The sequence below is a fragment of the Rhagoletis pomonella genome, unplaced genomic scaffold (genome assembly GCF_013731165.1).
Source record: "Rhagoletis pomonella isolate Grant_MI unplaced genomic scaffold, Rhpom_1.0 Rhpom_scaffold_00004, whole genome shotgun sequence".
NCBI classification, from domain to species: domain Eukaryota; kingdom Metazoa; phylum Arthropoda; class Insecta; order Diptera; family Tephritidae; genus Rhagoletis; species Rhagoletis pomonella.
The window spans coordinates 5,770,234-5,787,596 of record NW_023458558.1 but is presented as its reverse complement, the minus strand read 5'-3'; the positions used below and the strand labels follow the sequence as shown (position 1 = coordinate 5,787,596).

Below are 17,363 nucleotides of genomic sequence, written 5' to 3'. Positions count from 1 at the left end.
TAGATCCAGTAGTTGTGGTACCCGCAGCGCCAGCTAGTGTGGGCGCAGAACCAGCAGCGTTTTCGCCGCTCTGGCTTTCACTTGTATGGTGATCACGGCCCGTAGAGCTGCTCGATAGCGACTCTCTGGGAGGGTGCAGTGTTTGTTGAGAGAGCGTGTCGCTGGGAGTACAAATGCCACCTGAACCGCTTCGTGAATCTATAGGAACAGCTGACACGTGAGAGTGCGTCGCTTGACCGGTGGTAGTGCCGGTAAATATTGATATGAGTGATGGGCGCTGCTGAGATTTATGTGTTTCGGCTGCGCTCGTTGCGGCGGGCGTATCAGTTTTCTTCTGATCGGAGCACTCACGATCTAATGAAATAAAAGGATAATCGATTTAAGCAATGGAGAATACTATACCTACATACCGTAACGCTTCTCTTCAAGTTCATCTCTCAAATCTTTCAGTTCTCTGGCCAATTCCAGCAGAAGTGCGCCTTTCGATTTTATACCGCCCTGTGGTGGGGTGCCGCGCAGTCGCTCTCGAATTATAAATTGCATATGCCGTTCATGATCGCCAATCGGTGGTTGAGAAATCTGTGAATGATGAGATTTAAACGACATCATTAATGATACTTAAGTATTAACAAATCTGTATTCCAAACGCACTGTTACATACTTTATGCAAAATGAACGACATCAACGCAATGTACAGTGGTGTTCTATGTGTCACCACAAATTCAAGGAAGCTCCACAAATCCGGCGCTGCCTCATTTCGTCTACCCAAATCCCGCATTACGCGCACTATTCGCGGCCATTCATTAGACAAGCGATTCTCGAAGCAAATACACACAATGCGGAGCGCCAGAAAGGCGGCCTGATAAAGCGATCCCGAAATGCGTGCGGGCCGTTTAGCATCACGACTGCCAGTAAAAGTTAGCGAGCCAGCGCGTAAATCACCACCTACCCGATTGGTCTGTATCACTGCTTGTCCGGTGCGACCCGCCGGTGGGCTCATGGCATTCAGCACCACCGTCAACAGAAACGTGACATCAGTCATCTTGAGCTCACCAATATCGGAGACACCACGCCCCGAGCATACCTTCAAGCACAGTGGCATAATCAAATGCATTAGAAAACCTTCGGCCTTCTCCTGCGTAGCGAATTCACTGCCACCACAAATCTGCACCAACGAGAAACAATCCACCGGGCTGACCACTTGCAGTGCTACCAGTCGCACCACCGTCGAGCAAAAGAAGGCCGGAGGATTCTGAGACATGAGAGCAGCACCTGCGCTTGACACACCCTCACCGGCGCTAGTGCCTTCGTTCACAATTAGATTTTGCACTGTGCTGACGAGCGTTTTCATCTGTTGCCAGTGCAGTACATACGGATGTCGCACGATCGTTTCATGTATACCCTTAAGCAAACCGGCAGCTGCCTCCCAGTCGGTGTTGCGTCGTATCGAAGGTTTCTTGGATATTTTCAAAAATACTTTGTCCACACGTCGCAGTATGGTGATTAGTGAGTTGCGTAGCGCATCATTCGACCATTCAGCACGTGGCAAAATGGCCTGCATATAGCGCTGTAATCCACGGCATGCCATGGACTCGGGATCGTAGGGTGAGACTTTCAGCAGCGAATGCGCGATTTCTGCTAAACGCATATGGCATTTGGCATCCAACACCTCTGTGGTTTTGTTATCGTTCGGCAGCTTCTTTGACAATTCCAACAAACGCGTGCTTGATTTGCTGAGGAAATCGCCGACTACTGAAAGCAGCACGTCACGAGGTCGTCGATACTCTGTGCGTATCATTTCGGAATCTTCACCAGAATCCATTATGTTCTTTGTGCGTGGATCGTTAACATATTTCGAGTGCGATTCCTCCTCGAAGTCAAGACCGGGCGAACAAGGTGGACCGCGACTACAATTGCGTTGCGATGAGCCCTTGTGTTCTGGGCTATTACGATATGGACCATTGTAACTCTTCGCCAGACCCTCACAATTGTGGACCATAGTTCGTATGGCGACAGCCAACTGTAAAATGATGTCACGCTCCGATTTGCCTTGTAACGGAATGTAGCTGGGCGATTGGATTTGTTGTAAATAGCATGGTAGTATAGCCTCAAGAATGATCTAGAAAGGATGGTTATTAATAATGTCTCCGAAAGACAGTCGATAATATCAGCTGCCAACCAGCATTTGATAGCCGCGTGTGCTCTCGGCAGAGTAAGAAACCACCATAACGCATAAGGTGATGCAATCCAACACAGTGACGTCACCATCTTCGTCATGATAGCAAAAATCTATAGCTTTTAGCGGCTTGGGCTCCTTTACCAGTTCGGCGATATTTAATGGATCGGGCGAGGGGTCCTCCAAACTAAGTAGTAAGTTAAATAAGCAACTCGATTGCACCTGAAATATTTGTAGAGAATATAAATGTAGATATATTTACATATACATACATATCTATGCAAGTATGTAAGCGGGCATGTCAGTTAAATTTAAGAATTCGTATAAAATGTTCTACCTGCTTAACAGTTCATAACAATGTCCACATGAAACAGGGCCCCCTCAATCCCTCGTTTTTCCACCTGTTGGATACCTTCCAAACTTGCCTAGTTCAGCGAGCTCTTGAAATCGTTTATCATTCTTGGAGAAACATTACTGATTTGTGGAAATAAAGGATAGAGTTTCCACTACATAAGCTGAGGAAACTTGCTAACAAAGTACAGTCCTATCGCCCCATGTCTCTCCTATCCCCTGCAGTGTATGTTAATTTTACTTATCGAAGATCCGCAAGCCACTTGAGAGAGTTTATTTGATCTTTGACGCTGCTGTTGGCATCTAGAAATGTTATTGATGACCTGTGCTCGAAAGCAAGCGGCTATCTCTCCAATCTTCCTAGCTTCTTTACAGCAATCGGCTACAACAACCCCGCCCAGATCGGTTGATATCTCAGTCGTTGTCGTCGAGTTCCACTAACGGCAGCCCTAAGAAGCGTGCAGCCTCTACAGGGCCGGACAACAGAGACAAAGCCGTTAGGGTTGTCGGGTTTTCCGGGCATGCGAAGAGATGTTTCGAGTCGTGAGGGGTCTCTCCGCATGCCGGACACTTATTTGGCACATCCGCGTTTAGTCTACTCAGGTATGAGTTTAACCTGCTGCAGTAGCCAGAGCGAAGTTGGGCTATTGTGGTTCTTATCTCCCGAGGCAGATGAAGCTCCGTCACGTCAATGTCCGGTGGTTGTTTGCCTAAAGCGGCACTTACAGGTCTAGAGTCTCCATAACTCGAGACTGAGTCCCTGTGAATGCTGAACCTCTGGAATTATTTCGTCAGTTCGTATAGACTTCAACCTGTTCTATATAACCATTGAGCAGCTTGCCAAAATAACTCTGCTTGGCTTTGCTACAGAGGGGTCTTGTATTTTGAAGCAGCTAGCGCTCCCGCTTCCGATAGCTCTTTTCCCTAGAGATGACCCAGGTAAAGCCATAGTTTTTGGGAAGAGGTCTGAAATAGAGCTATGCAGCAAAGCAACCCGGAGCGTCTCCGTCTTCGAGGGACTCCTGTGGCATCATGCACTGGTACATTCGGTGGAATCTTTGGACTCTGGACTCTGTCCCAATGGGGAAATATCCGAGCGTCTTCTAAGGGGCAGTTTGCGTCATCTGTCTTTGTGCGGAGACAATCATAAATAGAGGGTCCCGCAAGGAAAGTATTATAATTCTGACAGCCAGGCGGCACTCCAGGGTCTCTTAGCTTATGAAATCAAATCATCTTTGCTACTTGGGTGCATTGATAAGCTCAATTTCCACCGCAGACACAATAACATTCAACTAGCGTGAGTACCCGGCAGCGAAGCCAACTCGGGAATTCCCCGATTTGCGGGGAATTTGAGTATGCGTGGGGAATCGGAGAATGGGCTGTTTTTTGTGGGGAATTTCAGTTTACGTGCAGAAATGGGAGATGAACTGCGTTTTGTGATTGTGTAATATCATAATGAGTTAAAAAAGGCGCATAAGAAATGCAGCTGCAACTAAAACTACTGGGTTCTAATCGTAAAGGTAGTAAAAATGCATGTTTCGGATTATAACAGTCGTAAACGCATTGATTGTCTCGTATACCGAATTACGAGACAATCAGTACGTTCACGTCTGTTGTAATCCAAAATATGCATTTTTACATGACGAGTTGCTCGTTCACGACAGTTACGATTCGAAAATCGCTCGAAATTTTTACGAAAGTTTATAGAATTTTTTTTTAATATTACACAAAGTTTGAAACTTGGCTTTATACGCAGGATTGTGGCACACTAATTTGAATCAACAAGTTCGTTAAATTTAAAGCAACAAACTTGTTGTGATTTACTAATGAAAGAAGTATGTAAATATATATTTATTCACTTAATTTAATTAATTCCCAACATTTGAAAGGTATTCGGCTGAAAAAGCTGTATTCGTAATCGGAACGCAGTCGACACCACTGTCGATATAGGAAATCCGACAGTGACTTCCACAAAGAAATTGAAGCGTATTTTGAAGAAAGTCAGAATAAGGTGCTGTTTTGTTTTCCATCTGAAAGAATTTAAAAAATTTATTATGTTCGAAATGCAACCATGGACGCCAGCTGGCAGTGAAGCTTGCAAATGTTTGCTAATTCCAGTTCGCGCAAAACTCAGTAAGTTTTTCTCTTTGGGAGAGTAAGACACCTTATTCTCTGAATTTTATTACTGGCTAATTCTTACTGGCAGTTGCCTAGCGAACACTCCTAATATTTCAAAATACCTACAAATTTTTATTTTTTTTTCGTAAATAAAAAGATATCCATGGGTACGGAGTTTTACGAAATTTCCGGCGAAATCGGAGGAATTTCATTGTCGAAATCGGCTAATTCTCAAAAAGGAGTTGGCTACCCTGGTACTTGGCCATAGTGGCAAAGACGGTAACGAGGTGATGGACTGCCTCGCATGAGAGGAGGCAGCTATCACTCCAGTTGGCCCTGAGCCATAGTTTGGTAGGAAACGTAAAGCAAAGAGCTTACTGGGAGGGTATAACAAGAGAAGATTCCAAAGCTTAATAAACCTTACAAAAGACCAACTTAGAAAACTAACAGGTATCCTAACAGGACACTGCAGACGGGCTCTGGGACTCTACCAGCGAGTCACCACTACACGTTCTCATCGAATGTGATGCAGTCTGTAGAAGACGTGAGATAAGTCTAGGCTTAATGTGGTCACAGCTTAAGTATATTCACTCCCTTTCCCCCGAAAGCTGTTGAACCTCGTGAGGGATCTAGGTTTAAAAGAAGTTTTGTGAAGAGATGAGGCTGAGAGGCACAGTAGACCACAGTAGATAACATGTCAAAACGCACGTTTCTTGGACTAACTAAGTATTCGCTATAAAAGGTCTCCTCCACAGGCTCGTTTTAAACTTCCTACCTAATGCTCATCATCCATTAGCGCACGTCATATCTACTCCTATTTGTTCAATAAACAAATTCCCCCCTTACCTTATGTGCCTCCCCGTACGTGCCATCCTCGTCCGTATCGAGTATCGCCGAAACCGAACCGAACATTTGCAATATGAACGGCTTACGATTGAGCAAATAGAATTGTTTGACTGCGTACTCAATTGTGGTGGTTATCAATTTATTAGTTTGATGCAGCGAATAGACTTGCAATAGTGTTGGCATAATCATGAAGTAACCATTCGTTGAAAATATATTCTTAAAATTGAAGGCAGCATTTATATAGGTGGCCATGACATAACGCATAATGCAAGAATCTTCAGCATGTAAAATCGCCGCACCGGATAGCACATTCAGAAAGAGTTGTATGTCAGCGGAGTAGGCGAAATTGCCGGCCATCGCTTCAAACATGCGCGCAATTAGACGCACCCACATGAATTTATGCAGCACATCGAGTCCAAGTAGCACCTAAAAGCGTAGCATGAAATTCAAAGATGTATGTACGGTCATAGATCGGTGCTTGAACTATAAAAAAAAAATATAAATATTTCCCATACCTTGCCATACTCGCCACTTTGATGTAAATCCAAATCCACTTCGAGTGCCTTGCGTGGGAAGGAGGGTAGTTTCATGAGTTCCTCATGCAAGAATACAACGCGCTGCACCACCATATCTACATTCTTCAAAATTGCCCATGTCAGATGTACCTTGCCGATTTCAACGAACTTTTTTGTTAGTTCTTGCTTTTGTAAGGCCAAGAAAGAGACCTCGGGTTTCATAAGTATCAAACGAACTTCTGGATATTGAGAGCGTTTAAAGAAGTACAAGTCACGTATGTACCAATTGGGATTGAGGATTTTGTCTGCATGGAGGGAAAGTTGGTGTTTTTAAAATTAGTAAAATTTTTAGCGCTGAAAAACTACAAATTATTGCGACGTACATACACATTCAAACAGGTTCAATAAACCAATTTTCGAATCCCTTGACAATCACTTTCACCATATTCAGTATTTAGCTTTCCAAAATATTGAATAATTTCCAGACGCAAACCAAATCTAATTTATTCCCAAACTGAGATCTAATGATTGTAGGTTTTAGGTAAAATAGCTATTTTTTTAAAACAGAGATTTTCAACTAATCACAGCTTACTTTAGACACTGGACATCCATAGATATGTGAACGCAAACCCAATCTCTCTGTGTGACTGGACGAGTGGAGTCTTCAAGTAAACGAAGTTTTGTGAAAATGTTTGTCGTTGATCTCACTTCCGGTTTTATTCGCTGTAGACATCGGTCTCTGCGCTTTTCTCGGTGTACAAGGAGCTTTCGACAACACCCCACTTGAGGTGGTATGTCACACACAAGATAAAATAGGCGTATCCGTAGGTGGATAGAGGAGCTGTTACGAACAAGAATAACCGAGACCACAATAGAGAACAATTCTTAAGAGTTAAAATCCACGGGAGGAGTACTATCACTCCTCCTTTGAAGCCTGGTGGTAGATGAATTCCTGCACAGACAATGGAATCCGAAGCCAAGGCTACGCGGACGACGTAGTTATATTAGCATGATAATCCAGAGGACACTCAAAATTAGGAAGAAATGTTGGGTGGATAAAGGTCACTAATCAAGCAACAACCGCGCAATGCGCTCCTGCTCCACACCAGCATTGCAAGTTATTTCAGAGCTCACGCCACTGCAAGTTAGCATAGAACAGGCAGCCAAACGATCCCTAATGAACTTCACCAGCGAAGGTTTTAGAAAGCTCTCAGGGCTCAACTACTAAGCTTCAAAGTAAAACTAGAGAATAAGGCAAGACGGAATGGTAGGAATATCAAGCAATACTCCCAGCTGCGCTAATAAGAACGGTACTTTTTCTACTCTCTACTTTCATTAATTTGTGAGGGGTCTGCATAACTGATGCTGGTTGCAGACACCCACGACTCTTTATTGATCGACCAATCCAATGAAAAGGGGAGATAAGCCTCGGATAGTGGTTTGCCTACACGTCACGGGGAACACAAATAAAACAAGGAATACGATTTGTGGATATATGTACACCCAGATATCCGTACCTCTATAGCGATGCTGCTTCTGTCCGACTGCAGGACGTCCTTGGGAAAAATAAGGCTCACCTCTCTCCGAAGTACGAAAAAGGCGAATCAGACGGGACATGGCTGCATGAATTACGCAGCATGTGACATATAGAACAACAGATATTATACGGTAATAAAATTTCTGTGTAGGTTTTGCGGAGAGCTACGAAGCCAAAGCAGTTCAACGAGCGCCTGGAAAAAGCCTAAGTCGGGAAATTTAGCCTCTAATGCAATACCTCTCGCAACGGAAGGAGGCTTATCGACTCCGCCGCGGTATGAAGCATGGTAGTTAGTTAGTAGTACCAGACAGCGGTATCGAAACATCCTTGGGAGTCCCTTGAACAAAGAACCGAAAACCAAATTGAACGCGTTATGATAGAAAGACGATACGCTTCTTGCGTTGTAGACGAGCTGACGTCTGGCGTCACCGACAAAAGTATGACTTCGGTAAACTGCAGTCACTAGGGGCAGCTCAGAAATTTCGTGTACAACTCTCAGACCTTTTAAAACAAATAACTCTTCATCGAAAATTATTCCAGACGGCGGAACACCTTGGGGAACCTGGCGAATTAGATTAGTTTAGCGATGAACGAGGACCAGAATAGAAACTTTACGACAACACAAAAAGAGTGAGTGAGTGCAGGGACCTTGTATAGCTAAGTTTCAGCATAGAAGTCATAAAAAATGTCAGCCTGGATATTAGAAGAAAAATAATTCACGCCTACAAATTCTTTTTTGGCTCTACAAATCACTACTCTCTCAGAAACGTGGACGATGTCGAGCAAAGAGAAGAAGGCTAAAGGGATTGTATTTTATGCTAGATCTACGGACCCTATCCGCTTGGGCGACGAGCACCAAAGAAGATGGAATAACGAACTCTACGAGCTGGACGACGACGCTTCTTTAAAAATAACTTTCGACTATTCACCGTAGGTGGTCAGCTAAAGCAAGGGACTCAAGGAAAAGATTAAGTGTATAAAGACTTGGAGTAATTGCGCAAAGAAGTGAGGCAACTAGCCAAGTTTTTTTGATCTCAGCCCAAACCGATGAACGATTGAACTGTCGATAGGTCATTTTGGGAGATAGACTCCATGTTGGACTAAAAAGTTGATTGAAAATAAAGAAATTTCTCAATAGTTTGTTGACACCAACTTCCAGATGTGTATTGCAGGTGAATGTCTTATGAAGAAATACCGCGAGCTATTTTGAATAACTGGAAAACCCTAAGACCATTCCTAGACTACTTTTTCCTCCGTGGTAAATGCTACCCTGATTACGCCCAAATGTTCAGCTACTTAAGGCACATCAATGTACCCAAAGCAAGTGGATTTGCCAAGCAACAAATTTTATATGGTTTCTGTAACGCCTTGCGCATTTTACTTCGAACTTACTACTTTTGTAATCCACTAAACAGTAATGATTTAAATTCTTTTCATCCACCGGGTAATAGTCCAAAGCTTCTTTCAACAACTGACAAAACAGTGTGTCCTCTTGCACCGGAAATTGCGATGGTATATTACAATCGTCATCGGTTGGCCCATGTACGACAATTTTCTTGGCCGCTGGTACATTTGCTGTAAGTAAAATAGAAGCGTCGCATTGTTCTTTGCGTAGAATTTGCTTCAGATCCTTAAACATAATGCCATGTACGCTGTGGACCACCATCCAGAGCACCGAAAGAGCTGAACCGACAAGCTAGGAAGCGTATGAAAGATGTATTAGTAGCATGTAAATGAGGCTGAAGTAGATGCGCAACATACCTCTTGTTTGTGCTCATTTGATGAGCGCACATAGAACATAATGTAACCAATGATGGAGTTGTATAGCGCAAAGGCAGCCTGTTGAGGCAAACGCGGCACAAATCTTATTAAATGCCGGAGCAATTTAAACATTTGATCTTGACGATCGCGTGTTAACCGTTCAAATACGTAGCGTAAGAAGAGTGCAGACTCCTCGACGAGACACACCCAGATAGCCTAGGAAGCATTACAATTTTGAATTTCGAATTTATTAGCGCATACGCACTGAGGCTACCTGATAGGCAATTTCATAGACAGCATTTCCATCAGTGCCAATGGCCGCATCATCTAAGCAACCAACAATCTGCATCACCGACGAACAAAGCACCGAGGGGAATAGTGAATGCGCATGATGCAAATGTATGCGTGTGCCATCCAAATCCTCTTCACCCTCATGATCTTCATGTTCCATGCCGGGTTCGTGCGATGCTTGCTGGCTGATCGGTATGGTGGTGATGAGGAAACTATGCCGCTCGGCGCGTTGTTTGTCGCGTTGTTGGCGCAAAGCATTGCGTATTGCCTCTGTTTGCTGCATTTTGCGACTCTTTGTGGCCGTTACGAGGGAGCGCTGGAAAAGAGCACTTATTTTTTTAGTCATAAGCCCATGGAAATATCTCAACTTACGTGTCTGTCCTGATTGAGCGTCACATCCATATCCTTAGTCTGTTGCACAGGCATCCAAGGCGGATCGACGACCGGTAAGCTTTCTATGCCTATTTTGGGAGAAGGCAGCGTAAATTCTATGCCACCAGGTGGCACTTTGAAGGTCAGATCATGTGCGTTTTCCTCCATGCGCGGCCACACATGAAAGCGGCTCTTCCAGAGTACAAGATATCTACAAATTAAACGTTAAGGTGATAAAGTTAGTTAGTATTTAGAGTTGAGTATACATATGTATAGTGCGCACCTTTGTACTGCACCAATGCGTACATCAGGATCTTTGCTCTTCAAAGCGCGCTGCATTATGTCAAAAGCGAAATTCTGTGCCTTCACCGAACCCATTAGAAAGACGGCCGAACTCGCTGAGGCAGTGTCTTGATTCGTATCGAGCAGCAGTTCCCAAGCTGCGGGCATTGCTTCGATAACCATTTCCTCGGTCAGTATGACGGCCCCCTTAAGCATCGTGGCGAAGGGATAGTGAAATAGCGTTCGTATATAGAAGCGTTGATACTTCAGTATAGCTGGTTCGTCCTGCTCTTTTTTCTCCTTTGCCTGATGAAAGGCGTCAGCCAGCTTCTCAGCGATTTCTATATCGGGATCATCGCTTATACTAAATACAAGTAGATCTCAACTATAGTAAGAATTTAATTCAGCGAATAATTTTTTTTTTAATTACCGATCACGTCGCGAGATACTATCCTTGCGTTTGGACGGTGAGGTGTGCGTAGAACTCTGTTCGGATACCTTACGCGTTGAACGCGGGCGGGTTTGATTCGATTTGGATGTCGCGCTTACGGGTGCTGTTGGCTCTACTGTCGGATGTTCGATATCGAAAGTAAAACCGAATTCTTCGCCGTAGATCTGCATACATAAATGGGAAGACTTCCTTGATTTATTATGTTTTATTTATCGTGTGTTTTGTTTACCTTTCGGGTGGCCTTTATCAAACGCGTACAGGCGCGCATATGTCTCTTGTAGCAGTACGGATGACAATAGCCCTTGTGTGAACAATAGTAGTTGTAGCTAGTAATAAGATCGATAACTGCTTTAAGCCAAGGCATATTTTTGGCCGTGTCATCTGTTTCGTTGGAGTCTGTGGGGGATTCTGGTTGTTGATCGTCGCTTAGTATTCCTGGCGATTCTTCACCACTGACCATTCCTTGTTCCGAAGTATCGCTGCGATCGGAGAGCGATGAAACTTTGCGACGCGACTGTATGGAGTCGACGCGTTTGACTGGAAAATAAACGAAATTGTCTTTGAAATTCTAGGAAAAGAGGAAATGAAGGAAAGTAATGGCTAATGATTATGAATAGAACATTTTGCCTTGATAACAGCTTGCTCTTCGACGTAAGGTTAGTTAGACTAGTAGGTCAAGGTGGACGTACAGTTGACACATTCGGGCAGAAAGTAGGAATAAAAAGTTCCCACAATACATTTCAACTTGCTAAAAAATTAGGAATAACTAACATAGCGCCTAAATGTACACTACATTCTCGATAAACCCGTAAAAAAGGACTGCACAGCACTTCTCAAGTGTCGTATAATAATATTCTGGCGCTTAAAATTTTGCTAAGTGTTTGGCTGAGCTTCTCCTCCAATTTGTGGTGTGCGTCATGATGTTGTTATACAATGGGAGGGACCAACAGTTTTACGCCGTAAACGGATTTTATTAGAAGTGTAGGCAGCTGACACACTTTCTTTTCTTCGGAGGTACAGCATAGTGATGGGCGCTGCGCAGAAACACGTCAAACAGAAAACTGGAACGTGTTTTTACCACGAATGTCTCTCTGTTATACTAAGCTCCGAGAACTACCTGGAAGTGTTATCAGCAGTGTGACCAGGTTAGTCCTTTTTGATGCTAAATTTAGCACTTATAAATATTTTTGTTCTGGTCTCGGGATTTTAGGTTGTGGCTTTTTCTGTTTTTTTTTATGTTTCCTTTTTATGTGCTCAGAGAAAAAAACCGGTTTCGTACACAGATATTTTAAAATTAGATAAATTTTTGAAATTTCTAGAAGCCAAGATAAAATACTAAATGAAATGCAATGGTATATTCTTACAGTCAGCAAAACGAGGAGCTCTTCTCAAAAAAGTCTTTCAGGCAGGGGTTTTGCAGACCTTGTCGCGTTGTCTAATATTTCGCGAAAATGCTCGCCTTCTTTCGCTGTACGAGTACAGAAAAAGGCTGCTTAAGACCTACTTTGAAGTTTTGAGCAAAAAAAAATAAAAAATTGATGTTGGTTTAATGAGCACACCTCACTAAATTCGTAGGAGGTCATTTTTTCACTGCCTCTGTATTTTTCTAACCTTATTTCTAAAGTCAATTTAGCTTATTTTTGTTTGATTATCTGGTCACAACGGTTATCAGGCAGGTGTTTAAGTCCAATTCTTTTTTGTAAGTTGGAATAAAATTTCATCCTTTTTTAGCTAACAGATTTGTTTAAGAACTCGCGTGATCAGCTTGGCTGTCTAATGTGTGTAGTCATATATATAAAACTTTTTAGTCCGTAAATTAAAAAACAGAAAAAAATTAACTCACAATCGGTTTCTAGATCTTTGCCATCCTTAGTATTACGTCGCAGCTTCAATGAGCGGCGCTTGAAGGAACCACCCGTGGTAGTGGCTGTACCGCGGCGCAAAAGGAATGGTCGCACGGCTGAAGCGGCTGGACGACGAGCTTAAAGAGCGAATGGAAATAAAGTGAAAAAAATGTTCCAAGCATGAATTTCACTACAACATACATATACCACTACCTTCTTCACCTTCTTTCGTTAGCGTAGTGTTGCTACTATTTTCTGACTCATTGTCGGGTTCGTGCAGCACAAACGATATCTTTCGCTCAGTTTGACCGCCTACAAGAAGTTGTAGGACATATACATTTTACAAATTAGTTTACCAAACAACAAATTTGATGTAATGCCTACCCGTGGTGTCATTACCGGCAGCAATGGACTGTAAACTTTGCGCCGATGTCTGCGAATGACCCATCGAGCTCAATGCCATGGACCAACGACGATTTGCCTCGCGATATACCTTCTCCCAAGGTGCGTGTTTCTCGCGATGTAGCAGCTTCGATGCTTTGGGCAGTAAGACATACGTGTCTCGCAGAAAAGCAGTGATTTCGTAGAGCAGCACACATGCAATTAATTTCAACGCATGCGGGCAATCATTACCATGCGGATTTACGGAAGCCTCATCTAGAAAGTCCTCTTCTTCATCTTGTTGCAGCAGCTCGCGTTGGCGATCCGGATCGGCAAAAGTGGCATTGACCGACTCGAATTGTAAACGTTCGGTAAATATGAGCTCCTCGAGTCGCGCGCCCAGCATTTCGGCCCACTTTGAGAAATTCAACAATGGGTTATTTTCCAAGGTATTACTTTCTATTTAGCTTTGGTTACCTGATGAAACATTTTGCCTGCGGCGCGCTGTAGTATATGTGTGCGTCGCGTACTTGTCGCAGTTGTATGATGTTTGGTCTGATTCAGGTTGATGTTGGCGCCAGATGGCCGATAGCCGGGTAGATTATGCTTCATCCACGGTGGCCATTGACCTTTGTTGCAGAGATGCACAAAGTGCGCGCATTCAAGTAGGAAGGTGGCGCGTGCCACAAGTGGTGCTTGAGGCTAAGTGTAGATAAGTTAACCATAACAAAAGACGTCTATATTCATAGAACAACTTTAAAACTCACCAAGTCCAATACGGCTGCAATCAGCTGCGGATCGGGAAATGAGCCTGGCGCGCAGGTTTCGAGTAAGAACGACAACCGTAGCATGCCCAGTCGCACTGGTTCCATTGGTATCAGTTTCCTCTCCTTCAATACTACTACTTCGGACTCGCGCGGTCCGTCGCACATGTCCGAAGAGCTGCGTCGACTATAGTCTGCGGTTTCTTCAATTCCGCCAGCCTTCTTCTTACCCTTCACAATACCAAAACGATTAAGGCGGCGCTCAACACGGCGCTTTGCGCGTTGTATCGAGCGTCCAATTCCATCGCTTGTGCGACCGCGTTGTATCTTCAACGATGCATGCCGTATGAATGTTGATGTAATCTCCGGATTAAGTGATCCAATTTCCAAGTCAATGGAAGACGCCTCTTTTGGCGTGCTGCGAAACCAGCGCACCAAACCGCTCAAGCGACCAAGTGAATTGCGTTCCGAACTTGATGTGGAATCGGAGAGCAATGCACGTTCGCTGTGACGTGGCGTTAGCGTTGGTCGCACGCCGGTGGTACGTCGACGGAAGTTGCTCAATGGCGATTGGCTACTTTTGTAATGCTCCTCACACGGTTCAGTCTCCAATAGACTCTGTTGGGGGGAAATTATTGAAAAATTTGCTTAGAAGGAGTAGGCGCTTACCACAGCACAGGCGGATGAAGTGCTACGTTTTTTCAATAGAAATCGGCGCTGCGAGCGATTATCATCGTTGGGAATACTTTGCGCCACCTCCGCCTGCGGTATGTGTCTGTGAAAAAAAATAGCCAGTTAAAAAAAATTGAGCTCTCAAAAGATACGTATGTACCTTATAACACGAGTAGTTTGCGCAGTCGGTCCCTTCTTATGTGGTCGCGGCGTCACGGCCAATATGCCACTAAGTGCCACCAGTCGAAATGGTCCACCGTGTGCTCCCTTCACATAGGTTATCAGCTGTCGTATATCGCTGTACAATGTGGCATTCTCGGGTGATTTCAAATCTTTGGTTGCTTCTACAAAACGCGTTACCAACGGCTTGAAAACGGCAGCAATCACCTGTGATTCGGGTCCACCACTAAGACCCCCACTGAAATTGGTCGAATAGCCGCCTTGGCCGCCTGATGGGGACGTATCGGTGTTAACATTTTTAAATCCACCCGTGCGCTTATGTGCTATTATATTCATTTATACATACATACGAGTATACAACGAAGAGATTTGGTGTGTGTATATATTTATCACAGAGGGAGCGTGACGTACAACAACAGCAATAACAAGGATTATCAAAAACCTAATACATATACTTACATACAAATAAAGAAGCACAAGAACTTAAAAGAAAAGTCTACAGAAGTTTCAAGCGGCCTAAATGGAAGTTAAGTTCTAAAGCTAAAAATATTTACAAAGCGGAAAGCATGAAAGACTTGCAGAAATATAAGCTTAAGTTAATTTAACAATTTGTTTTGAAAAAAAAAACATATAACTGCAAATAATTACTTAGAGTTATCGTGCCAATCAAAATTATTTTAAAATTTTTACGTACAAATTAAAAACGTGCAAAGTGTTTTATATATGTAAGAATGTAATTCTGTCCAGAATTGAGCAATATTTTTTTGGTGAGGCACCCTAATGTTTATTCATGACATCAGGCTAGGATGTAATCCCCAGCTTTATTTGGAATTCTTGTACAAGTAGATAGCACCGATCGCTTAGCTTGATATCATGTACTGAACATTAAGCTTACGATAAAGATAAAACTTCATTCTGGTATATAGGACTAATTTAGTTTTCGAGAGATTAGAGCTTGCCTACAAAGTGCGCTTAGTTCATAAAAATATAAAATTTCAATTCTGGCTGCCAGTACCCAGCAAAAAACACGATTACCACAGAAACGAAAGTGGAAACGAGCTAGGCGATGGGAATCGCTTACCCTTTCGCTTCAAGAAGGCAGTATTTTAATATGGGCATGTCATTGGCCGTAAGCCATTACCCGCAGCATTACCTTCAAACGAAAGGAGAACGCATGGATAAACAGAATCCAGAGAAGCCAACAAAGAATAAGGCAGACAAAGAAACTAATGTAGAATGCTTAGATAAATATTTATTCATATTAAATTGAAATCAGAAAATGTCTTAAAAGATTAAAATTAATTAAAATTTTTATAAATCATATGTGTGTATTTATGTATTTAGATTTTACTTGAAAATCGAAAGAAGCGAAATAAAAAAAATATTGTAGGGCATTCTACTTCGCATTCCCCGAAATGAAGCAAAGAAGCGAATTAAAAAAAATATTATAGGACATTCTACTTTGCATTACCGGCAACGCCTAAAGGAAGCGAAAAAATTCGAAGGCATTATAACGATATGCCTTCTAGAATGTATGGCGACTTGTGTCTAGTAGCCATGGTTACCAGTACTTTTAACCGACTTCTAAAAAGGAGGAGGATTTTTTTTATTTTTATGTATGTTACCGCATAAATTTGGACCACGTCAACCGATTTCGATAATTCTTTTTGCATCGGAAAAGTAGTGTCTCAGAGGTGGTCTCATACTAATGTAGTTTAGATCCGATAATTGGGTCATGAAAAAATAACGGTACCCCCAAAATTTTATGTTTGTTTTTTGCTTAAAAATTACTTGTTTGTTTAAAAATTACTGTTTTATGTATAGCGATTAATCTCAGTATATAGAAAAGCAAGACATCATCCGAATTTACTTTTTTGGCAACTTTGCTCCAATAAGCTTATCAATTTATGTAAACAAATAACAAAATCGTCATAAGCGGGAAACAGAAAATTGCGCTACTAGACTCAGTAACTGACAGTCAGTAGTCAGTAGCCATAAGTAATGCGAATTTTAGTATATGGTTGGTGCGTAAGGTGCGTTCCAGCCATTTTTGGACTAAAACCTGTAGAACTGTCAAAAAGCAAAATATCTCTCACAAGAGTGAGCAACGTTCGAAGAACTGAGAAAAACTGCTGGAACGCAGAAAAACTATTTTTCCTGCAGGTGTATAAATGCCAGATATTTGTTACAGAATTATTTATTCCGGCGAAAATTCTTCCACACAACATTTTAGTTCTCAAAAGTTTTCGTTATATTTGTACAATTGGCCTCTATTCTGCTAAAATATATATCTTATAAATTGCATCAGCTCTTTCACTTGTTGTTTACGAATGCTCTTCATTTGACAGTTTCCATGAATTTGCAGGAAGAAAAACTTCGAACTAAATTCTGCTACTTCATACTGAGAGTAAACGCATTTTACTCTCACGAAATTGCACTCAGTTACAGGAAATTACAGGAAATTTGTCTGCTGGAACGCTTTTATAATATGGCCATAAGTTACTTAAGTCCTTTGCCTTACTTGGCAGCTCAAGTCTGAACATTTACATATGTATGTATATAAATGCATATTGAATCATATGAAAAGTTTGCTCGAATTTTTGGGTACATTTTTGAAAAAAAAAAAAAAATCTGTATTAAAAATCAAATTTAATCATTGGCTATTATTATCTGTGTCCTTTTGTCAAGAGGTTTTGGTTGCAAAAACCGAAATAAATGGAAGTCAGACGATCCAAGATCTTGGCTATACGGTGTATGCATTAAAACTGCCGAACAAAGTTCCGTAAATTTTTTCCGAGTTATCAAATATGTGTGTGTGGCCT

General features: G+C 42.5%; 1 protein-coding gene across 1 annotated transcript in view; it reads right to left on the bottom strand.

Annotated features, from left to right (window-relative positions):
* Positions 1-17,363, bottom strand: part of LOC118737379 (protein unc-80 homolog) — a 33,293-nt gene that overhangs the window by 310 nt on the left and 15,620 nt on the right. Inside the window, exons 16-35 of the mRNA XM_036467833.1 lie at positions 14,522-14,864; positions 14,359-14,464; positions 13,693-14,307; positions 13,403-13,627; positions 12,929-13,340; positions 12,758-12,856; positions 12,544-12,681; positions 10,930-11,237; positions 10,680-10,864; positions 10,251-10,613; positions 9,968-10,178; positions 9,579-9,911; positions 9,305-9,520; positions 8,936-9,239; positions 6,007-6,311; positions 5,492-5,917; positions 2,180-2,398; positions 662-2,119; positions 411-579; positions 5-354 (exon numbers count right to left, since the gene is read on the bottom strand). Of these exons, the coding sequence (XP_036323726.1) occupies positions 5-354; positions 411-579; positions 662-2,119; positions 2,180-2,398; positions 5,492-5,917; positions 6,007-6,311; positions 8,936-9,239; positions 9,305-9,520; positions 9,579-9,911; positions 9,968-10,178; positions 10,251-10,613; positions 10,680-10,864; positions 10,930-11,237; positions 12,544-12,681; positions 12,758-12,856; positions 12,929-13,340; positions 13,403-13,627; positions 13,693-14,307; positions 14,359-14,464; positions 14,522-14,864 (6,785 nt within the window). The remainder of the gene's footprint in view (positions 1-4; positions 355-410; positions 580-661; positions 2,120-2,179; positions 2,399-5,491; positions 5,918-6,006; positions 6,312-8,935; positions 9,240-9,304; positions 9,521-9,578; positions 9,912-9,967; positions 10,179-10,250; positions 10,614-10,679; positions 10,865-10,929; positions 11,238-12,543; positions 12,682-12,757; positions 12,857-12,928; positions 13,341-13,402; positions 13,628-13,692; positions 14,308-14,358; positions 14,465-14,521; positions 14,865-17,363) is intronic.